This window comes from Dreissena polymorpha, chromosome 1 (assembly GCF_020536995.1).
Source record: "Dreissena polymorpha isolate Duluth1 chromosome 1, UMN_Dpol_1.0, whole genome shotgun sequence".
Taxonomy (NCBI): domain Eukaryota; kingdom Metazoa; phylum Mollusca; class Bivalvia; order Myida; family Dreissenidae; genus Dreissena; species Dreissena polymorpha.
This window is the reverse complement of record NC_068355.1, coordinates 185565914-185592214: the sequence shown is the minus strand read 5'-3', so window position 1 is coordinate 185592214 and position 26301 is coordinate 185565914. Positions and strand designations below refer to the sequence as shown.

Sequence of the window (26301 nt, the reverse complement as noted above, 5' to 3'; positions counted from 1 at the left end):
AGGGGTAAAGTGGACCAAAAAAAAAACATTAACAAATTTTTAATTTTCTAAGTATAAAGGGCCCATAATTCCGTCCAAATGCCAGTCAGAGTTACATAACTTTGCCTGCACAGTCTCCTTATGATAGTCAATAAGTGTTGCAAGTATGAAAGCAATAGCTTTGATACTGTAGGAATAAAGTGGACCTAAACACAAAACTTAACCAAATTTTCAATTTTCTAAGTATAAAAAGGGCACATAATTCTGTCAAAATGCCAGTCAGAGTTACATAACTTTGCCTGCACAGTTCCCTTATGATAGTTAGTAAGTGTTGCAAGTATAAAAGCAATAGCTTTGATACTTAAGGAATAAAATTGACCTAAACACAAAACTTAACCAAAATTTTCAATTTTTTAAGTATAAAAAGGGCACATAATTCTGTCCAAAATGCACGCCAGAGTTATCTAATTTTGCCTGCCTAGTCCCCTCATGATAGTAAGTAAGTGTACCAAGTTTGAATGCAATAGCATTGATACTTTCTGAGAAAAGTGGACCTAAACGCAAAACTTAACCGAACGCCGACGCCAACGCCGACGCCAAGGTGATGACAATAGCTCATAATTTTTTTTCAAAAAATGGATGAGCTAAAAAATCATAGTGTTTTGAATTTAATTGGGAAAATGGTTGTAGTTTTTGCTAAACATAATTTAAACAAGGGACAAAATTGTCACAAAACCAGGTTTTCATTGTGAAAAAAAATCTGATAAAGGGAGACAACTCAAACTGAACTTTTGAAATGAACAAACAAAATTAACCCCCTTTGTAAGTTTGTTTTAAAATAAATCTATTTTTAGTCGTGGCGACCTTGACATTGGAGATATTGACGTGATTCTTTCGTGCGACACACCGTCCCATGATGGTGAACAAATGTGCCAAATGATTTTAAAATCTCATAATGAATGACATAGTTATAGCCCAGACAAGCTCATTTATGGCTATTTTTTACCTTTGAACTCAAAGTGTGACCTTGACCTTGGAGATATTGACGTTATTTTTTCGCGCGACACACCGTCTAATGATGGTTAACAAATGTGCCAAATGATTTTAAAATCTCACAATGAACAACAAAGTTATGGCCCGGACAAGCTTGTTCCGCCCGCCCGCCAGCCAGCCAGCCAGCCCGCCCGCATTCGCCAATCTAATAACCAGTTTTTTCCTTCGGAAAACCTGGTTAAAAACCTGGTTAAAAATGAGAATAAGTGTTATCAAGATAAATTGTGCTAAGGTTCAACTTATACAGCTGCATAAGGAAACAAACTCAATTTGTAACCTATTAAAACATTGTTTGGGGTCAAACCTTGAATTGAGAACTTTAGCCAGTAATTATGGAAAAAATAAACTGTTTAAGATTAGGAATGGGACTCAATTTTGGCCACAATTTCGACAAAATGAATAACACTGTATGATCTCACCTGAAGCTCAAGAAGCTGAGCTGATATGCTGGCCTCGGTGATATTGCCAAAGGCTGAATTTGAGTTCTGATTAACTCAATGTTGCAACCTATCAAAACATTTTTTTTCTACTGGGAAACCATGAATTGAGAACTTAAGCCAGTAATTATGGATATAGACTTTTTGAGATAAGAATGGGGCTGAATTTCGGCCCCAATCTCAAAAAAATAATAAACACAGTAAGGTCTCAACTGAAGCTCAAGGAGCTGAGATGACATGCTGGCCTTGTTGATATTGCTAAGAGGCGAGTTTGAGTTCTGCTTTCTTCAGGTTGCGAGTCGAAGGGCGTACTGGACCACACAAGAAAACTGCTGTCATTTTCAAAGCCTTCTCAATTCAATGTGAGGCCTTTTTGGCTCGGAGTGCTAAGTGCTCATAACAAAACAGAAAACAGAAACCAGACATGTTCACTTTAAGCACCTTGTTCACAATAGTGGGCGTAATTTGAGTCTGTGGCACACCCCATGGATGTATGGATCTCTCAGTGTATACAACAAAGTCTTTACTGCCTTTCTGTGTCATCATGGATGTAATGTGCTGTGGGTGTTTAAACAACCAAGTCTTTACTGCCTTTCTGTGTCATCATGGATGTATTGTGCTCTGGGTGTTTACAACCAAGTCTTTACTGCCTTTCTGTGTCAGCATGGATGTATTAAGCTCTGTGTTCACAGCCAAGTCATTACTGCCTCTATGTGTAAGCATGGATGTATTGTGCTCTGAGTTCACAGCAAAGTCATTACTGCCTTTCTGTGTCAGCATGGGTGTATCGTGTTCTGTGTTCACAGCCAAGTCATTACCGCCTGTCTGTGTCAGCATGGGTGTAACGTGTTCTGTGTTCACAGCCAAGTCATTACTGCCTTTCTGTGTCAGCATGGATGTATTGTGCTCTGGGTATTCACAACCAAGTCATTACTGCCTTTGTGTGTCAGCATGTATGTATTATGCTCTGGGTGTTCACAGCATAGTCATTACTGCCTTTCTGTTTCAGCATGGATATATCTTGCTCTGGATGTTCACAGCATAGTCTTTACTTCCTTTCTGTGTCAGCATGGATATATCTTCCTCTGGGTGTTCACAACCAAGTCATTACTGCCTTTCTGTGTCAGTCTGGATGTAATATGTTCTGGGTGTTCACAGCATAGTCATGACTGCCTTTCTGTGTTAGCATGGATGTATCGTGCTCTAGGTGTTCACAGCTTAGTCATTACTGCCTTTCTGTATCAGCATGGATGTATTGTGCTCTGGGTGTTCACAACCAAGTCATTACTGCCTTTCTGTGTCAGCCTGGATGTATTATGTTCTGGGTGTTCACAGCATAGTCATTACTGCCTTTCTGTGTTAGCATGGATGTATCGTGCTCTGGATGTTCACAGCTTAGTCATTACTGCCTTTCTGTATCAGCACGGATGTATTGTGCTCTGGGTGTTCACAACCAAGTCATTACTGCCTTTCTGTATCAGCATGGATGTATTGTGCTCTGGGTGTTCACAACCAAGTCATTACTGCCTTTCTTTGTCAGCATGGATGTATCGTGCTGGAGGTGTTCACAACCAAGTCATTACTGCCTTTCTTTGTCAGCATGGATGTCTAGTGCTCTGGGTATTCACAACCAAGTCATTACTCCCTTTGTTTGTCAGTAACATTGCCAAAAGTCCGTTCTATTATGATATTTTGGCCGCTGAGAGGACAATCTGGGGCAGTCCGTAACCCTACAGTCGTCCAAACTATCAACAGCAGAAGCATCCCACTAGGAAAGCTTACGCTTTTATTGTTCCTTGATTTTCTCCCGTTCAATTTCTGTTTGTCCCATAAAGATTGGAACAAGTTATTGAACGTTTTATTTTTCATGATATTTGTTGTGATGTCCAACAGCAACAACTGACTGTTGGCGTTACCATAACTACTGCTATTACTTTTCGTGTCTGTAACACTTGTCCCTCTCAGGCCCACAGGGAACTCTAGCTTAACAAAACTACCCAGGCTTATGTTTGGAAAACGTGACATGGGCATTGCGTTTGTTCAGAATAGAATCATGCTCAGAATTTCCTGCAGAACAGAGTTATTCAATCATGCTGACTTTTTGAGTCAGGAGGTCAAGGGGGATGAGTTAGAAGTCAGGGGAGGGGAAGGGTCGTTCTGGACTGGGGCTCCTGCAGGTAGGGCTCGTGCGGTTGCTGGGCCAACTTGATATCAATGCTGGTGCTCTGCTGAAAACAAAAATAACACAGTGGGTGATAGGAACTTGTAACAAATTATATTATAATCTATAACAAACTATGCCTCTTGACAGGTTGTGAAGGTTTTCAACAACATGAATTTCTAATCCGGTATTTTATTGGTTCCTTGTTTTTAATAGCATGAAAATAAATACAATTAAGTCATTTTGTATTAAAACAAGAAAAGTGTTGGCTAATGCTATACTTATCTGTTCATTTATATCTATTATCTTTACTCCATTTTCAGAGATGTATTTTCATAAACCAATATGCGGATCACTAATGTCAGAAAGTGTCGTCCCAGATTAGCATGTGAAATTCACACAAGCTAATAAGGGCGGGTAATTTCTGACTAGACTGGATTTTCATAAAGAGGATTATTTGTTCAATGAAAGATACCTTTAAGAGGAAAGTGTTGTCCATGATTAGCCTGTGTGGACTGCACAGGCTAATCTGTGACAACAATTTAAGCACATGCATAAGGCCCCATTTTTCCACATCACAGCTTATTTATCTATTAGCCAATTTTTTGCTGCATAACAAAAAGCAGGAAAACCATCTGGTTAAAAATTTAATATTTTTTAATTGTACTTATTCTATTAATCACATTACTTTCAAAATGCCATTAGATATGTTTTATTGTTAATATATGTTTCAATAAATGGGAGGCAACAATATTAATATTTAATAATAATATTAATGTCTCACCAACATTGCAAAAAAAAACACAAACATATTATTTTACCATGCCTTTACAGATCTTTAATGGTTAAAATCTGTTTAAATTCACACTAGAAAACAGTTTTAAAGTCAATCAACATGTAAGTTGTAAGACATAATAAAAATAAATAAAACATTAAACAACTTAAGGGCAACAACTCACTGCTGGTGCAGATCTACAGTTCTCTCCCTTGTTAGTTTCAGCTAAAATGTCCTTCATGTTGCAATACCAGGACATGGAAAGGCTGTGTCACCCTCACATTGCTGGACTTTGATTTGGCTGAGCCTTTCACTACTCCTTTGTCTTCTGTGCTTAGCAGTTGCTGTAACATTGAGAAAACCAATATGAAGTCTTTTGAACTAGTAAATTAGTAATACACCAGCAATTTTTTTGCCAAATTGAAAAAAGTATTTGTACCACACCAATGAGGACAAGGGCTGTTTGTAAAACATGCATGCCCCCCATATGGGCTGTCCGTTGTAGTGGCAGCCATTGTGTGAATACGATTTGTCACTGTGACCTTGACCTTTGACCTGGTGACATGAAAAACAATAGGGGTCATCTGCGAGTCACGATCAATCTACCTATGAAGTGTCATGATCCTAGGCAAAAGCGTTCTTGAGTTATCATCCGAAAATCATTTTACTATTTCGGGTCACCGTGACCTTTGACCTAATGACCTCAAAATCAATAGGGGTCATCTGCGAGTCATGATCAATCTACCTATGAAGTTTCATGATCCTAGGCGTATGTGTTCTTGAGTTATCATCCGGAAACCATTTTACTATTTCGGGTCACCGTGACCTTGACCTAGTGACCTCAAAATGAAAAGGGGTCATCTGCAAGTCATGATCTATCTAACGATTAAGTTTCATGATCCTAGACGTATGCGTTCTTGAGTTATCATCCGGAAACCATTTTACTATTTCAGGTCACCATGACCTAGACCTTTGACCTAGTGACCTCAAAATCAATAGGGGTCATCTGCGAGTCATATCAATCTACCTATGAAGTTTCATGATCCTAGGCATATGCGTTCTTGAGTTATCATCCGGAAACCATTTTAATATTTCGGGTCACCGTGACCTTGACCTTTGACCTAGTGACCTAAAAATCAATAGTGGTCATCTGCAAGTCATGATCAATCTACCTATGAAGTTTCATGATCCTAGGCCCAAGCGTTCTTGAGTTATCATCCGGAAACCACATGGTGGACGGACCGACCGACCGACCGACATGTGCAAAGCAATATACCCCCTCTTCTTCGAAGGGGGGCATAATTATATTCTTTGACATGCGTTTGTGTTGAAATGTTCAGTTTCAGTGCTCATTTTATCAATCTCTTGCACGACGGTTACATTACATTCACCTCTGTGTTGGGCTCAGAACGGACTATTGTTATGAAAGCGTCTCATTCATGTCATGATCATACCAAGCGTTTATCATTAAGGTTACAGTATACTAAACAATATTTTGCCCGACGGTTACATTGCATTCAATGCATTTAAGAAAACCATCTCATACCATGATAACTTATATCAGTCTTAATTCATTCTTATAAAATTGATATGGTTTTTTGATGTTAAGAAACCAACATACATACACACGTCGAAGCAATTCCTAACGTCACTCAATAAACATTATGTTCAATTATTTACATATGTAAAGTGCGTGCAATGATTCCATCTGCGTAAATGGGCAATAAAATAGTTCCAAAGAGTTGCATTAAAACTCGCAAGTATTTGCACGATTTATCGAACATTTTAAAGTCATATTTCTTAATTTAATGCATGCGATCTTAAATATCCAATCAAATATACATTGAATGCGTTTGTTCGGTTTTAGCTATTTTATAGACAAAATGGCGTGCTGAGCCTTTCGCAGAGTTGTATGTGAGAGCAAAGAACGACAACTCTGCGTGGAGATTGTCATTTTATTAGTCCACTTGCATATAAGTGCCTATTACGTGTACTTTATAAAGATGGAAAGAAAAGGCTTTTTTTTCACATACACAATGGAGTAAAAATTATGTTACAGGCCATTTGCCCTTAATAACTATCATATTACAATACTAGTTTGCCTGTACTTTGATGACGCCCATAAATCTATATTTTCAGTTACCAATAACAAAACAATATTTTGTCCAAGTTATTTTAAACATTAACTGTGTTTGATATGATATTCTGTGAACAAAATACGGCTCAAAATTTTTAATTTTGTGAAAAAATGAGTAGCCAACTCTTTAAAAATGGCAAACTATGTTAAATTGGGATATTGTGAGCTACTATTAGACTTGCTTAATATGTATGTTAAATTTGCATTGATATGTACACTGATGTCTCAATTACCAGTTTTTAATCATAGTGGTTTTTATACCATATTAGTTCTAATCAGAATTTACAAATACCAACAGACTGGAGGCAGACTAAACTTGAGCCATATTCCGGACAACTGGGCTTAATGAATATGTATAGTACCACATTAGCCTGTGCAGTCCACACAGGCTAACTTGAGATAACACTTTCCACCAAGACATGATTTTTGTTTAGAAATAATTTCTTTAAAGCGAAAATTTCCTCAAAAATGGAAAGCATTATCCCTGATGATTCTGAGTGCACACTGCACAGGCTAATCTGTGGATGGTACATAACATGCATTAAGCACCCTTTTCCCATAACAAGGCTCACCTGGTTTCATCTTGTACAACTCTGTAACAGACTGTAGGAGGATTTACTTTGAGCCTCATACCGAGAAAACAGGGCTTTATAAATTGTGCACTAAGTGTCTGCCCAAATAAGCCTACCGGTAACAACTTATAATGAAAGACTACATAATTTTTAATTTGATACTCGGCAACTTTAACTGTAAAACAATACAACTTTTAACATGACACTGAACAACTTAAAATATGAGACTGTACATATTTAAATGTGCACATCTTATTACGCGAGACTAATCAACTTGCAATAGACAATACAACAAGTCATAAGACACAATACTGTAAGTATATGAGTACTTGATCACACACGTTTTGCCTATGGATTAGACAGAAATGCAAAAACAGATGAAAGTCTATGGTGAATTAAGTATATGATATTCTGTCTTGCTGCCAGGGGCCATTATACTAGTAATAATAGCCAATTCTGGTTAAATTTTTTATATGTACGTGATATTGAATCGATACTAGTTAATGTCTACATTTTATGCAATTGTTTTTGTAACACAGACCTTAGATGTAAAGTTTAGTCACTGGCGTTGAAAGTGTGTGCATAAGGATATAAAAGCAGTATAGTGATATTGTCTTTGCAAACATCCGGTTTCTAATTTAAATAAAAATCATAATCAGTTATACGTGAACACAAATACTTAACAATTTATAATTTTTGATTTGTATTTTGATTGTACTAAGTTTCAACTTATACAGCTTAATAAGGCAAGTAACTCATTGTTGCAACCTATCAAACACTTTTTTTGGCAAATAATGCATTGTAAATTTTAACCAGTAAATATTTATAAAACAAGGGCTGTGTGTAAAACATGCATGCCCCCCATATGGGCTATCCGTTGGAGTGACAGCCATTGTGTGAATATGTTTTTTGTCACTGTGCCCTTGACCTTTGACCTAGTGACCTGAAAATCAATAGGGGTCATCTGCCAGTCATGAATAGTGTACCTATGAAGTTTCATGATCCTAGGCATAAGCGTTCTTGATTTATCATCCGGAAACCATTTTACTAGTTCAGGTCACCATGATCTTGACCTTTGACCTAGTGACCTTAAAATCCATAGGGGTCATCTGCGAGTCATGATCAATCTACCTATCAAGTTTCATGATCCTAGGAATAAGCGTTCTTCAGTTATCATCTGGACACCATTTTACTATTTCGGGTCACGGTGACCTTGACCTTTGACCTAGTGACCTCAAAATCGATAGGGGTCATCTGTGAGTAATGATTAATGTACCTATGAAGTTTCATGATCCTAAGCATAAGCGTTCTTGAGTTATCATCTGGAAAGCATTTTACTATTTCAGGTCACCATGACCTTGACCTTTGACTTAGTGACCTGAAAATCAATAGGGGTCATCTGCAAGTCATGATCAATGTACCTATCAAGTTTCATGATCCTAGGCATAAGCGTTCTTGAGTTATTATCCGGAAACCATTTAACTATTTCGGGTCACTGTGACCTTGACCTTTGATATAGTGACCTCAAAATCAATAGGGTTCAACTGCGAGTCATGATCAATCTACCTATCAAGTTTCATGATCCTAGGCATAAGCGTTCTTGAGTTATCATCCGGAAACCATTTAACTATTTCGGGTCACTGTGACCTTGACCTTTGACCTAGTGACCTGAAAATCAATAGGGGTCATCTGCGAGTCATGATCAATCTACCTATCAAGTTTCGAGATCCTAGGCCTAAGCGTTCTTGAGTTATCATCCGGAAACCATTTAACTATTTCGGGTCACGGTGACCTTGACCTTTCACCTAGTGACCTCAAAATCAATAGGGGTCATCTGCGAGTCATGATCAATGTACCTATGAAGTTTTATGATCCTAGGCCCAAGCGTTCTTGAGTTATCATCCACAAACCACCTGGTGGATGGACCGACCGACAGACCGACCAACAGACCGACATGTGCAAAGCAATATACCCCCTCTTCTTCGAAAGGGGGCATAAAAAATTAGACTTTTTGAGGAATGGGGCTGAATTTAAGCCCAATCTTTGACAAAGTTACTAACACTGTAAGGTCTCACCTGAAGCTCAGAAGCTGAGCTGATATGCTGGCCTCGCGGATATTGTTAAGGGCCGAGTTTGAGTTCTGATTAACTTCGGGCTGAGAGTCGAAGGGTGTACTGGAGCATACAACAAAACTGGTGTCATGTTTTTTAGCCTTTTTTAGTCTCAATTCAATGCAATGCCCTTTGGGCTCAGAGTGCAAAACCGGACGTGTCTACTTTTAGCAACTTGTTTTCAATAATGGGTTGAATTTGCGTCTGTGGTGCACCACATGAATATATTGTGCGCTGAGGACAGTCTGTAACGCTACTACTGTCCTAACTATCTACATCAGATATACTTCTGAATGAATCATTTCAATTGTTCCTTTTTTTCTCTCGTTCCTTGCTGAATATATAGCTGTCTTATAAAGAATTAAACAAACTATTCAACGTTTAATCCTTCGTGAGATTCTTCGTGATGACCACAGCGAGAACTAACTGTTAGCGTTACCATAAGTACTGCTATAACGTCTCGCTTCTGTAACACTCATCCCACTCTGGCACTAGAGCTAAACAAAACTACTCGGGCTTGCTTGGGGAAATCTCGAAGCGGACATTTTGGTTGTTCATAACAGCGCGTGAAAACTTGACGTGCTGAGGATTTATTGCAGAACAGACTTGTGTAACAATGCTGACCCTTTGAAGCCGGAGGTCCAGTGGGAGGAGCTAGGGATCAGGGGAGGAAAAGGATCGTTTTGTATAGGGGCTCCTGCAGGCTGAACTGGTGCTGTTGCTTGGCCAACTCAATATCAATGCTAGTGCTCTCCTGAAAACAACAACACTAGAGTGGGGGATATGAACTTGTAACACATTTTTATATTACAATGTATAATACACTACATATATGCCTCTTGATTGGATGTGAAGGTTTTCAACAGCAAAACATAATTATCTAAATTTCTAAATTGGAATTTCATTAGTGCCTTGTCCCAAATAGCAATTAATGAAAATTAATGCAGTTTAACCATTTCATATTAAAACATTAAAAGTGTTGGCTAATGCTTTAATAACCTGTAAATTCATAATTATTATTCTTACTATAACTTTCAGTGTAATTTTATAAGCCAAATTGCCGCTCATCAATATTATAAGCTTTCGTCCCAGATTAGCATGTGAAATCCACATAAGCAAATCAGGGAGGACACTTTCTGACGATACTGGATTTTCACAAAAGAAGATACTTATTTTCAACAAAACATACCTTTAAAGAGGTAATTGTTGTCCCTAAGTAGCCTGTGCGGACTGCACAGGCTAATCTGGGACTACAATCTAAGCACATGCATTAAGCCCTATTATTTCACAGTGTGGCTCATTGATGTTTTTAGCCAGTTTTTTTCCTGCATAACCGCAAAAAAGAATGGACAATCATCTAGTTAAAAATAATAAATTGTTTATTGTACTCATAATCATTATCGGTTAACTTTTACAATTGTTTAACAGAGGTTTTACTGTTAATACAAGTTTCAACAAGCAAATTCGTCCAATTGATATCCCGGCGAATATGCTTCTGGACACAAAAGTGTTATATTTATCACTCAAAAAAGCATTTTTTCAAAATACAAAGGGCCATAACTCTGTTATTTACATATGGTGTACAATGCCGTTTGGCGTGCATCATTCTCTTATCAATATTTATACTCATACCAAGTTTCAATGCAATCCGCTAAAGCACTTCCAAGATATGGCTCCGAACGAATGGACGGACGGAAAGACAGACGGACAGACAACGCCAAAACAATATCTATCCACCTATGGCGGGGGATAATAATAAATGGGAGGCAACAACTTCATATTAATGTATTCCCAAAGTTACAAAAACACACACACCATTTTTACCATGCCTTTACAGGTCTTTGGTGTTAAACTCTGTTTAAATTCACACTAGACAACAGTTCCAAAGTAAGCCATCATGTCATAAAAGTTGTAAGAAATATTACAAATTAATAAAATATGAAACAATTTAATGGCAACAACTCACTGCTGGTACATATTGACAGTTCTCTCCCTTGTTAGTGTAAGCTAAATTAATTAAAGGCCACAATATACTAAATGATTTCCCTATATAATTCAATGTAAAAGCGACAAATTAAAGAGAAAATAAATGCAACATTTAGAACATAGAGACCACCATAACCATACTTTTTCTAAAAGTTCATTCTAAGCTGAATCAATTTAAGCAATAAAAAAGATATGTCATGTTAAAACCAAACATTAACTTTACTCAAATCAAACTCTACTTCTTTTGCACCTTAAATTTTCCGGTCATTTTCTAGTGCAATGTAACTGTTTTCAGGTCAAACTTGTACTTAAGTCTCTAACTTTATCATATGTCAGGGATTAAGCAGTGAGCACCTTTTCTTTCCCTTCCAATATATCCAAGAGATAAAGCCAGAACACCATTCTAAAGTGTAAAACATGGCTTCGAGTAAAATATGATCTTTTTTAGAGAGTACAGCCCTACATGAAACTATTATTTAGTATAATGTAACCTATAAGACAACCTGAACTGTTTAAAACGCAAAAAATATGCACTTCCTTATCATTTTTCATCTATCCTCAATGTGTATGCCAAACTTCAGATTGATCTTTTACGTAGAAATGTTTGAACAATGAAAATTATTATAATAATGCCTGATAAGACATATGGCTTCCATTGTCGGTGCTTAGATTTATAAAGGGCTTTCAAGAGCAAATAATATTAACTTATATAACAGAATACAGTAAATATACTGTAAACATCTTATATGCTATATCGTAGAAGAAATATAATATTATTTAAACGTGTTTAAGCTTCTTTCAGTGCGAATTTGTGAGTTTAGAGTTGCTCAATACGAGATTCTGTACTTTTTATTATCCCCTGCCATAGGCGGAGGGATACTGTTTTGTGTCTCTCCGTCCGTCCGCCCGTCTGTCCGGAGCCATATCTTGTGAGTGCTTTGGCCGATTTCATTGAAACTTGGTATGAGTATGCATATGGATAAGAGGATGATCCACGCCAAATGACATTGTACACCATCAGTTAATAATAGAGTTATGGCCCTTTGTATCTTGAAAATGCTTTTTGTGTGTCCGGAGCCATATTTTTGAAGTGCTTTGGCAGATTTTATTGAAACATGAAATGAGTATATATATATATATGGATAAGAGGATGATGCACGCCAAATGGCAGTGTACACCATCTGTTAATAATGGAGTTTTGGCCCTTTGTATCTTGAAACATTGTTGTTTTGAATGTCAAATATAATACTTTTGTGTCCAGAAGCATATTGGTGTGTGCTATCAATTCAACGGATTTGCTTGTTTTAATTATTTTCCCATACAAATTTTCCAATTTAATTATTTTTCTTTACACTTTTCAATACTCGTTAACTCCATGAAGCAAAACGCATTTATTCCATGAAACTAACAAGAACGCATAATATCCCGTGAAAAAATGGTGGTTTTATGTAAATCATGCTCCTTTGTGATGGGGCCTGTTATGACTAAAAAAACAACACTGTATACACAATGAAAACTTAACACCTCCTCGCAAACAGACTCTATACGGCATTAGATGGAATAGATTCCAATCAAATAGGTTTAATTAAATATCTCACAGCTTTACAAAAACTCAAGGCCTGCATGGGAATGACAGAAATTATTGCGGTGTTGTGTTTCTGAGGTGTCTGTATCGGTAAGTTGGAAAGCATAGAGCTGGAGAAGGGTTTGAGTTATTGATCATCAAGTAAAATAAGTTGTACTGAAAACACGATATACACAAGAATAGACGCCATTTTACCTTCTGTGAAATCATATCATATCATTCTCGTCCACTTCACTTATTTATACACTGCAAAAACACTATTATTCGCGGGACATTATTTTTTATTGATTTTAAGGGTTGAACGATCCACAAATTAAATACAAACACACTGGAAAATAACTTACACAAATTCCATATTTATTGTTTTCAAACTGAGAAAGTCATGCATTAACTACCACGTCCATGAAAGTCTTTTTTTAACCACGAAATAACATGCGGACGAATATATATGATTTTACAATAAACAAACAATTTAAAAGGATATTTTACCTTTTGTTAATTCATACCATTCTTTTCCACCTCATCTTAATAAACAGGAAATACACAAGCAGGGCTTTTCCTTGAGTATTTATGGGTCTGTTAAACGGACCCATACCCAAAGCGTGTTATATGCTGTTCCTTATGAAAATCTTATCTCAATTATGTTTCAATTAGATCTAACAAAGTTTATAACTATTATAATAGGATTTTATTCCTATAATTTGAAGTATTATAAATACTTATATTAAATGTGTTTTCCCAAATCAATGGACTTTTAGCACGAAACAAATAAAAAATCCCAAAATTGCATTTTTTCCCAAAGTGACCAAGAAAAGGCCTGACAAAGCGTCTCTTTTACCTTCTGCGTCATGCTTGTCCCCCACATCCTCAGCATCGTTGTCCCGACCCAGCAGCAACTGGAGCAGCAGAATAGCTTGATTTATTTCTTGTATGTATATTTAGGACTCACACACATTTATGTAAATGTAATAAAAATCAATAAGACATGTTCAACATCATAAAATATGGCAAATTAATAAATCTCACATTAAGTGTTACCTTTCTGTAAACATTGCGTAAAATATCAATATATACTCCTCCAAAGATTACTTAAACAATTTCATATTTTATTTAAAAAATATTCATCCATATACATTTCTTACATGGCATGTTTTATAGAAATGAAAGTCTAAAAATAGCCTCAGTTGCTATGTACATGTGCATCTTTGTACAAATATTAAATTTTCAGTTGAAATGCTTTGTTTTTTTCATGCGAAGTTTACAAGAATTAAATTTTAGGACCATAATTACACAAATGTTATGACAACAATAACATAATATGCATTACATCTAATGTTCCAACAAAAACCCTCACATTGTATAATCAGATAACAATATGTGCACATAAATTATTTGTATCTTTAACTACACACACAATGTTGTATTGTTACATCACACACTACTATGTTCGTATGCTAAACAACACATTGTAATTAAAATACTAATCACTAATTTCAACAACTAATACATACATGTACACACTATTCCACTCTGAACACCAGGATGTTGTGGTCCCTCAACTGTCCCACAATGATGGATGATGTGGTGCTGCTGTAGCAGACTGACCATGGCCACCTCACTCCATCCTCCTGAGTAGCCAGCGTAGCCAGCTTACTCTCTCCCTCCCAGCCCACCTGTTGTACAGTGCTGGGCCAGCCTCCACAGACCAGCACCTGGCCTGCAGGGGTCACATGTAGACTGTCTAGGTTACCTAGTGCTGGGTCTGTGTATGCAGCCAGGAGTGTGCCATCCCTGGCCAGGGTGAGAAGCTTGTTGTGCCAGCTGATGATGTACAGCCTGTCTCCTGTGGGACTCACAGCACACCTGCTCACTGCAAAACAGAGTAACATCAAGATATTGAATTACTGTAAATGTTAAATAATCTTATTAAACATACTGCAGTGATGTTGTATTACGCATATGTTGCTATAAATAGGCCTTTACACATCTAACATATATGCATACATTTCAATGATTCAATTGTTAAGTGTGACAATAAATTTCAGTAGCAGAGCTATTGTGTTAACATAACAAAAAAAAAATTGACATGTTGAAATGCGACTGGTGAATTAGATATGAATTGAAGCAAAATTACACAGATTAAAAAAATTACACAGATGGAAACAATTGCACAGTTCAATCAACATGTTTATACCATGTTACTTTGTGCAGCATGAATAGATTTCCCACACATGTATACATGTGATAACTATGTACTGAAATGAGTGAAATTGACCAAAGCAGACATTATTCATGTGCCGTGTTACATCGTTATTTGTGTTCTTCAAGTGTTTATAACAAGAAAAATAATATTCAAAACAAAAGTTATTGAAACTTTTCTAGCTAGTTTGTAACCAAACCAATTTCAACAGCAAAATGTTTAAATTACTGTACTACTATAATTACAATATAATTAATACATACATTTGAACGCTTCATAAAAGAATACAACCACAAGAGTACCTTTGTTATATGGTGTTATGAAATTGTTCAATCTATCAAACATATTGTACATGTACAATCATTAAACAACCACAAAATTAAGACAGGGTCAGAAAGTGTCTCTTTCCCAGGAACTCAGTTTCTATTTATAGACATGTCATGTAGTGACAGTCAAAATACTTCATTACTCATGTTTATAAATCAATATTTCTGAATCTTGTTTTGGCTACAATGTACTGTACATGTAGTATTCAAAGGGCACATATGAATTATAGGACAAATATTTTATAATACATCAGCGGGTTTTCTGCTATGACATCTGAATTTTATTTTATTTTCATCTCACAAAGTATATAACTATAATTTATTTGATTAAAAAAAAAAAAGATAAAGGCCTTATGGGTCAATATCTGTTGATTAAAAAAATAAATCCCAATTCGGTTCATTTAGTCAATAAAAATTCCCAAATTTGTCATTGTATGGATTTAAAATAACACAATTTGACTAGACTCCTTTTCCCACAATGGCTAGAAAAATCCCTGTACATAATATAAATGTTATCAGGATGGATTCACCATGATTCTTACCGTTACTATTACCCAAAGCTTCATAGAGTCTGCAGATCAGTTTGCCATTCAGCGTGTATTTGTACAGTTCTTTTCTAGAGGTGACAAAAAGGTCTCCATTTTGATGGGCAATACCTCTACATTCATGTTGTAACTGAAACTTCCTGCCAGGAACAAGCTTTCCCTGGTTGACAGTAATAAACTGGACCTCATATATGTTGCTAGCATCCACAAGCACAGCAACCTCACTCGGTGCGATCAAACAAATGTCAAATGGCCAAGCATTCACATCCAAGTGACTCACCACCTGGTACTGCTGGTTCAGCAGCTTGACATTGTCATTTCTCGAGTCTACAACCAGGACCTGTCCATCTGGAAGAACACATATGCCTGTGATATCACATGTAACTGAATCACTTGGTATTCTTACATTGTACTCAGACTTCCCCTGGACCTTAAACACCTTGCCTGACTTTCCAAGCAGAGTCAATGCCTGCTGTATTATATGCTTACATTTTATGCTGGCTATAAGGCAGAGCTCCTTATTATCTCCAATTTTCTGAACGATTTCAAGTAATTGCAACAAGTCATTGTGAAGACTGGTGCATTTATGAATAGAACTTGTAATTGACCCTTTTATGCTTATAACTTCATCTTTCATCTTATTTAGTTCCTTCACAGTAATATTATCAAATATATTCAAGATAAGAAGAACACTCCAACACATTTCTTCTTTTAAATTTTTGTTTGATGTACCCACAGAACTATTACAACACTTATCTATATTAGTATTTAAATTGCCAAGCAATTGTTCTATCATGACTGCCCCATGTTCCTTGTATGTTCTCTGCAATGACTGAACACTGGCCTCCTGATTTATCTGTAGGCTTTTGATTCCCCCCATGACAGTTTCCAGCTCCTCTGACAGTCCCTGTAGGTCTGTGGGCTGGGAGTTGGTCAGCTCCGAAATCGGGGTCATTTTACTGCACTTGCTGAAATAAATAATTAATACATGTACATACCAAGGAATAGTCAGTAAAATAATGTAATGCTTCAAACAAGTATACAGTGCCAAATAACAAGAGCTGTCAGAGGACAGTGCGTTTGACTATTCAAGTGCTTGACAATATAACATAAGCCATCATGGGGAAATTGTTCATAATCACTTATTTATAAGATGAACTTTCAAAAATAAAAAAAAGGAAAAAAACATTTATTTATTTATTTTTTTTTTTGGGGGGGGGGATTGAGATAGGGTATAATGTGGGGTGTGGTCATTTATTAGACAATCTTTCAAAAATAAAAAAGGGGGTTGGGGGGGGTAGGGGGGGTAGGGGGTGAGAGTATAATGTGGGGTGGGGTAATTTATTAGATGATGTTTAAAAAAAAATTGGGGGGAGGTTGGGGAGGGGGAAGGGATTTTCAGGGGGAGGGGTGTGGGGAATTGTTTGGATGGAATCCATTGTGGTATTGCAAGTGTTGTTTTGTCAAAGTAATAATAAAATGTGATCATAAATAAAGAAGTTATGGCAAATTAAGCAAAATTTTCAATTATCTAAGTGTAAAAGGGGCCATAATTATATAAAAATGCTTGATAAAGTGGTCTGCTCTTGTTTATAGGTTGGGGTCATGTTGGTAAACAAGTATGCAACATATAAAAGCAATATGTCAAAGGATATAGGAAATATTTGGGGTAGTACGCAAACTTGAACATATATTTATAAATAATATGCATATTCTAAGTATAAAAGGGGCAAAAATTATGTAAAAATGCTTGATACAGTGGTCTGCTCTTGTTTATAGCTTGGGGTGATGTTGGTAAACAAGTATGCAAACAAGGGCTGTTTGTAAAACATGCATGCCCCCCATATGGGCTCTCCGTTGTAGTGACAGCCATTGTGTGAATATGTTTTTTGTCACTGTGACCTTGACCTTTGACCTAGAGACCTGAAAATCTATAGGGGTCATCTGCAAGTCATGATCAATGTACCTATGAAGTTTCATGATCCTAGCCATAAGCGTTATTGAGTTATCATCCGGACACCATTTTACTATTTCGGGTCACCGTGACCTTGACCTTTGACCTAGTGACCTGAAAATCAATAGGGGTCATCTGCGAGTCATGATCAATCTACCTATCAAGTTTCATGATCCTAGGAATAAGCGTTCTTCAGTTATCATCCGGAAACCATTTTACTATTTCGGGTCATCTTGACCTTGACCTTTGACCTTGTGACCTGAAAATCAATAGGGGTCATCTGCGAGTCATGATCAATCTACCTATCAAGTTTCATGATCCTAGGCCTAAGCGTTCTTAAGTTATCATCCGGAAACCATTTTACTATTTCGGGTCACTGTGACCTTGACGTTTGACCTAGTGACCTGAAAATCAATAGGGGTCATCTGCTAGTCATGATCAATCTACCTATCAAGTTTCATGATCCTAGGCCTAAGCGTTCTTGACTTATCATCCGGAAACCATTTTACTATTTCGGGTTACTGTGACCTTGACCTTTGACCTAGTGACCTCAAAATCAATAGGGGTCACCTGCGAATCATGATCAATCTACCTATCAAGTTTCATGATCCTAGGCCTAAGCGTTCTTGAGTTATCATCCTGAAACCATTTTACTATTTCGGGTCACCGTGGCCTTGACCTTTGACCTAGTGACCTCAAAATCAATAGAGGTCATCTGCGAGTTATGATCAATGTACCTATGAAGTTTCATGATCCTAGGCCCAAGCGTTCTTGAGTTATCGTCTGACAACCACCTGGTGGACGGACCGACAGACCGACATGAGCAAAGCAATATACCCCCTCTTCTTCGAAGGGGGGCATAAATATGAAAGCAATATGTCAAGGGACATTAAAAATATTCGGGGTAGTACACAAACTTTAACATTTGCTGCATATTATAAGTGGAAAAGGGGCCATAATTATGACAAAATGCTTGATAGAGTTGTCTGCTCTTGTTTATAGGTTGGGGTCATGATGATTAACAAGTATGCAATATGAAAGCAATATGTCATAAGGCACAATGAAAATATTTGGGGTAGTACAAAACTTTAACATTTGCACGCTAACGCTAACGCAGATGCTAATGCCGACGCCAAGGCCAGGGTGAGTATGATAGCTCCACTATATATTTGATATATAATAGTCGAGCTCAACACAATCATGGAAAATAAATGAATGCTTTTTTCATTGGATTAATAGCTAGGGGTATATAGATTTGCACTCTTCCATCCATACGTGTGACTTTTCTGTCGTATATAACTCAATACGTATTCCTGAATTTTACGAGTACAGTAACCAGGCATGTGAGCTTGCACACCTCTATATTTTCGTTCTGTTTTTTATTTCATTATCCGCACGCTTTTTGAAAAGCATGGGGATGTTGTGGTTATCTCCACCGTCCATCTGTCTGTCCGTCCTGGCCAATATCTCCTCCTACACTTAAGCACTAGAACCTTGAAACTAACACACATGGTAGCTATGAGCATATGTGCGACCCTGCACTATTTGGAATTTTGATCTGACTCATGGGTCAAAAGTTATGGGGGTTTGGGCGGGCGGGTCAGAGATTTTCACTCATTTTGTACGTTATTTTACATTAACTTATTCATTTCTGCACCTATTTACTTCAAATTGATACTGAACCTCTCTTTTCACAATACGGTCAATCTCAACTAATTGCATGGCCCCATTAACAACTCTGGGGCGCCCCGCCCACATAGACCACAGCCACGCCAAATTGCCTTTTACTATAATTTCTTCATTTCTACACTGATTCACTTCAAATTGAAACTGAAATTCTCTTATGACAATACGGTCAATCTCAACTATGCATGACAATACAGTCAATCTCAACTATGCATGGCCCCATTACCAACCCTGAGACGCCCCACCCACATTGGCCACACCCACCCAAAATTGCCTTTAACTATAACTTCTTCATTTCTACACCAATTTACTTCTTATTCATACTTAACTATTCTTATGACAAAACGGTCAATCTCAACTATGCATAGCCCCATTACCAACCCTGGGGCGCCCCACCCACATAGGCCACACCCACCCAAAATTGCCTTTTACTTAACTTCTTCATTTCTACACCGATTCACTTCTAATTGATACTGAACTTCTCTTATGACAATACGGTCAATCTCAAATGCATGACCCCATTACCAACCCTGGGGCGCCCCTGGGTCAAACATGCTGCGTGGGGATACATGTCGGCCTCTGCTGCGCCATTTCTAGTTATAATTGTAGCAAAGTCTAATTTTTATAAAAAAATTACATTTTAAAATATGTGTCGATTGTAAAATAAACAGTATTGCTACTAGAGGACTGACAATTAACATCAATATTTATCGTCATGTAATTTTGCCCACGTGCATGTCCCTTTAACCATACAATAATATTTTTTTCAATTGTGATAAGCGTAACTAAAAAGGATTGATGATAGATGGATACGTCTACAGTAACATATTAATCGCCAGGGAATCTCGTGCAACTCTGTATGCTTGTTCGTAATTTTTTGACACTTTTGGGACAAATTCAGGATTGCAGAGGTATTCATGTACTAAGAAAACATATCTAGTTGTTTACATTGTTTTCACTTTTGATATTGTAAACCTTGACAATACTATGCATAATAATGTAAGAAAAGATCATTAATGTTCTTCCACCCCACAAAACAGGCATGACTTCCAGATTTTTTAATATTAGCCAGCAATGAAAATCATATAAATTATTGTTTAATAAACCGACTGAGACTGTTTTTTTGCAAGAACCTGTCTAAAATGTTTTAAAATTTAATCAGTGAATGCATTTAATTATGGCAGTACTGTAATATATCTGTACAATGCCTAATGTTCCTACATAGTTTTATCATAATTGAAAATCTGCTTACAAGATTGTTATTATGTGTATTAAATGTTCAAAACCTGACTACTACATAATACCATTATAATTTCATTTTAAAAGCTTCTGTGACCTTTGGCCTATTGACCTCAAAATGGATTGGCTTCTTAAGCTTCCTCGATGTAAACATAAAACATTTTGCATGGCTGTAGGTCAAAGCATTCCCTAGATATTGTCTAGAAACAATTGGTCTACGGCCAAACCGACAAACGGACCAAAGGACAGATGCAAAGCAAAATAACCCCAAATCTTAGAAGAGGTCCTCTATTTCTAAATAAAGTCACAGTATGAACAATCTAGCCTGTGATGAGTGGCTTATGACATGCAACCTGGTCTACTATCTCACAATATGTTTTATTGTTATTTAACATATTGTGATTATTTTGCTTTTGTTTTTGTCACTTGATCTATTCGTGGACAAGAAAAGACGCCAATGTAAAATATTTATAAGGAGAATCCAAGAGATTGGTATACTGTTTATTCATGTGTGATATTGACATTTCATACAGTAGAAAGCCTAGAGTCAATGATATTTGAAAAATTGGGAAATAAGAATAGAATTATATTTTGCAATTCACATTATACTACACACAATGAGAAAAAGTGTTCTGCGGTCAGAGACATATGCCCCCCCCCCCAAACAGGGCTTTTAACTAGTGATCCCAATTTCAATAGGGTTCATCTACTGTCCAAGGCCAATGAGCCTCTGAAGTATCAAGTAAATCAGTCAATTCATTGATGAGTTATTGATCAGAAACAATTTTCACACTTATTGTTACAGTGACCTTAACATTTGACCTAGTGACCCCAATTTTGACAGGGGTCATCTACTGTCCAAGGCCAATGCGCAAGAGTACTATAAAGCCAATCGGTCGATTCGTTGACGAATTATTGATCAAAAACGCTTTTCCCACTTATTGTGCCAGTGACCATGTCCTTTGACCTAGTGACCCCAATTTCGAGAGGGGTCATCTACAGTCCAAGGATATTGCACATGACAAGTATCAAGCCAATCGGTGAGTAAGCTGACAAGTTATTGATTAAAAAACTAGTTCACACTTACTGCGTAACTTATTTCAATTGGGTTCATATACTGTCCAAGGCCAATGTTCATGACAAGTATGGTGACCTTGACCATTGACCTAGCAACCTCAATTTAGATCGGGGTCATCTACTGTCCAAGGCCAATGTACATATGAAGTATCAAGCTAATCAGTCAATTCGTTGACGAGTTATTGATCGGATACCACTTAATGTGATAGTGACCTTGACCTTTGAAGAAGTGGCCTCAATTTCAATAGAGGTCATTTACTGTTCAAGGCCAATCCAAATGTGAAGAATCAAGTCAATTTGTTGACGAATTATTGATTGGAAACGATTTTCACACTTAGTGTGATAGTGACTTTGACCTTTGACCTAGTGATTACAATTTCAATAGGGGTCATATACTGTCCAAGGCCAATGCAGAAGTGATGTACATGTATCAAGCCAATCGGTTAATTTGTTAACGAGTTATTGATCAATAACGATTTTCACACTACATGTAAGTGTGATAGTCACCGTGACCTTAAAGCCGTGACCAAAACCTTTAAGGTCACCTTGACCTTAGCTCTTAAAACCTTGAATAGACTGATTTGACTCTACCAAATTATCTTGTTCGTTATTTGTCCTTTTTTATAATAGTATTTTATTTGTTTTTATTGCACACGTGATTTACAAAATAATCCAAATAAAAGTGGTATTACTATAACATATAATTCTAAGTTCTTTCTGTATTCATGGTCTAAAATCAACTGTTCCTAAATACTGAAAATTGCTAGAAAATCTGATGTCGGTATTGTCTGTATTATTTCAAAAAGAGATACTGCATTGACATGTTCTCTGATAAACAGAGATCGTAGAAATGTAAACATTTAATGCTAGAACAAAGCAACAAAGCCAATTAATCAAACATGGGAAAAAAATAAATAAACCAAAGTTTATCATAATAGCAGCCAGCATGCTAGGTAAACAGACTCGCATGCATTTCGGAATACTATACTGTGACTTTCCCGCTTTTGTAAATAAAATTATAAGATCAATGTTTGCAATCAAAATGCACTAATACGCATACAATTAAATGATTATCTTACAATAAAGAAGAATGGTTCTATTGCATATTTATATAGATTTTAATACAAATACCATATTCAAATAAACATTTGACAATTTGACATTTTAGTAAAACTGAAGCTGTCAATTCATCAAATCAACTAATCAAAGAATCAAAGGACTGAGTGGTATTAATGACAAAATGACCTTGTTTATGCCGTTTCAAGGTCATTCTGACTTTGAAAAGATACATTGATAACATAAATTTATCCTACACACTATATTTAGTCAGTATATATATTTATTATAAATGTATATTGTTGTTACGGTAAATAAAAGAAAAAATTGTATTATGTCAATGCGCACCTCTATATTTTGTTTCTGTTGTTTTCATCATAATTGTAGTAATGTCTCCTATTTATACAAAAATGACATTTTAAAATATGTGTAGAGAGAACAAGGGCTGTTTGTAAAACATGCATGCCCCCCATATGGGCTGTCAGTTGTAGTCCACCATTTAGTGAAATCGTTTTTTTGTCACCGTGACCTTGACCTAGTGACCTAAAAATCAATAGGGGTCATCTGCGAGTCATGATCAATGTACATATGAAGTTACATGATCCTAGGCGTAAGCGTTCTTGAGTCATCATCCGGAAACCATTTTTCTAAGTTGAGTCAACGTGACCTTGACCTTTAACCTAGTGACCTGAAAATCAATAGGGGTCATTTGCGAGTCATGATCAATGTACCTATGAAGTTTCATGATCCTAGGCATAAGTGTTCTTGAGTTATCATCTGGAAACCATTTTACTATTTCGGGTCACCGTGACCTTGACATTTGACCTAGTGACCTGAAAATCAACAGGAGTCATCTGCGAGTCATGATCAATGTACCTATGAAGTTTCATGATCCTAGGCAATACGTTCTTGAGTTATCATCCGGAAACCATTTTACTATTTCGGGTCACCGTGATCTTGACCTTTGACCTAGTGACCTCAAAATCAATAGGAGCATTGGCCAGTCATGATCAATGTACCTATGAATTTTCATGATCCTAGGCCTAAGCGTTCTTGAGTTATCATCCGGAAACCATTTTACTATTTCGAGTCACCGTGACCTTGATCTTTGACCGAGTGACCTCAAAATCAATAGGGGTCATCTGCGAGTCATGATCAATGTACCTATGAAGTTTCATGATCCTAGGCATAAGCGTTCTTGAGTTATCATCCGGAAACCATTTTACTATTTCGAGTCACCGTGACCTTGATCTTAGACCTAGTGACCTCAAAATCTGTAGGGGTAATCTGCGAGTCATGGTTAATGTACCTATGAAGTTTCATGATCCTAGGCCTAAGCGTTCTTGAGTTATCATCCGGAAACCATCTGGTGGACGGACATACGGACGGACATACAGACCGACATGTGCAAAACAATATACCCCCTCTTCTTCGAAGGGGGGCATAACAATATACAGGGCTTTCAAACCAGGCAATCACTTTTTCTAGGTAATCGAAGTAATCTAGGTAATCATAAGTAGTTTCTTGACAGCTTCAATTTCTTATTGCAGCTGGATAGATTTCTTCAATATTGGCAACAAAAGACTACACAAGAATTCTAGTACACATAAAGGAAGTCTTGTCTAAAAGGCTTGTGAGAATTGCTCATGCAGTGTGACTGGTCTGACAGTGATTATAGAGCTCATAATTTGTGTTGAATGCACTTTGTTTTACAAGTTAAAACAATACAATCATAAATCAAACATGAGATCTACTTTCGACAAAGAACCCAGTGTATAATGTAAATCTATTCTATAATAACTCCAAGTTAAAAGACCTCCCATACCTGAGCATTGCCATTTAATATATACTTAAATTTAGTTCTGTACTGTTTGAATTGAAACCCACCTTCAAACTTCTTGTTTTTCTGATGCATGATTATTAAGGACACAGGTTATAAATGCCATCACAGGAAATATTAAACTCCCATGAATGAGAAGTTCAGGAAATTTCTTAATTATACAGTATTTCTGTGAAAACAAATAACAAGTCCAGAAAAGAAACAATTTCAAATTAATTTCAAAAGTTATTTCCAAAAATTTGAAAGAAAGTGTAGTCGTAAAATTTCATTGTATTTGATACTTTTCACAAAAAATTCAGGAAAAAATGTGTTTGTTAAAATACTATAAATCAATATTACAAACTTGACAATACATGTACTTAATTCTCATTAACATTGTGACATTATATAGTTCATTGATTTCTAAACACGTTTATGTGCCAAAGTATTTCAGAAATACCTGTGATCATTGAAGGCACACTTTGTGCAGCACAACTGACTGTGGTCATCACATAACATTTCAATTTTGTCGTCCTTGTGCGCTTGACACTTCAATAGAAATACCTCCACCTGTTTCGAAACTGGCCATTCTTTCATGGCATTCCTTCCATACCCTGAATGTTTGTTAAACCACTTATCATGCAACTGAATACACAATAAATCGCTTTTAACAGCCATAACTTCATCAATTGTAAAGAGATTTTCATGAACTCCTTATTCAACGCAAAAATGAATGAACTTTGATCATAAATTCAGTAATTGTTTGTTGTTATGTACAGGTACCTTTTTGAATTTCATTTGTATAAATAATATGGTAACCTTAGTACATCTTTATTATATTATATATGTCATTCCCTTAATTACCCAAATGAGTTAAAAAAACGGGGGCGAAAAACCCAATTAAGCTCAAAAGTAGGGGTCGAAAATTTGTGCTAAAACTCTATTCAATTTACAAAAACCCTATTGTTGTCAAAAACAGGGAGTGAATTATCCAATATACCCCAAAAGTTATCTTTTGCCTAATGTCCAAATATGTGAACAAGTCCCTTTAATTGCTGATCGCAGTGCATTTTGAATTGAAATTTTTTAGATATTGGTTTCATAATGCAACCATTACTAGTCAAAGGCTTTGAGTGACTTGTCAAATATGGTATACAAGCAATTCAATGGATTGTAGAAAATTGCCTGACAGGATTCTACACTCACACAAAGAGATTTGCGGAGCAATTATATCTAATTTATATATTACAATTTACAGGTATTCACTGGGTAGGGTTATTTCATTGTAGGAGCTATTGAAGCATGGGTACTGAATTATTTTCAAATGTCATAATTCGACCAAAAAACATTTTAAGGTATAGCATTACCATTTTAATTATTCAAGTGCGTTATCAATTCGAATGATCAATTAAGCAAAGTCAATTTTGTGCCATAAGTATAGTCACTGAAGAGAAATATGTTACATGTAATAGATCTGTTATTCAGCTTTTAAACATTTCTTTAACATTCCAACAGACCTGTAATAATGTTAAATGAATATACTCTATGGATCATTTCTGTTTTGCAAAATTCTTTTTAAGCTATTGAGTTTGTCATAAGTGAT

The 26301-nt window shown here is 36.4% G+C and overlaps 1 protein-coding gene across 1 annotated transcript in view; it reads right to left on the bottom strand.

Annotated features, from left to right (window-relative positions):
* The window catches only part of LOC127864234 (uncharacterized), a 210584-nt gene extending 185398 nt beyond the window's left edge, over positions 1-25186 (bottom strand). Inside the window, exons 1-2 of the mRNA XM_052403926.1 lie at positions 25159-25186; positions 16088-16835 (exon numbers count right to left, since the gene is read on the bottom strand). Of these exons, the coding sequence (XP_052259886.1) occupies positions 16088-16822 (735 nt within the window). The 5' untranslated portion in view covers positions 16823-16835; positions 25159-25186. The remainder of the gene's footprint in view (positions 1-16087; positions 16836-25158) is intronic.
* Positions 25187-26301: the final 1115 nt, after the last annotated feature.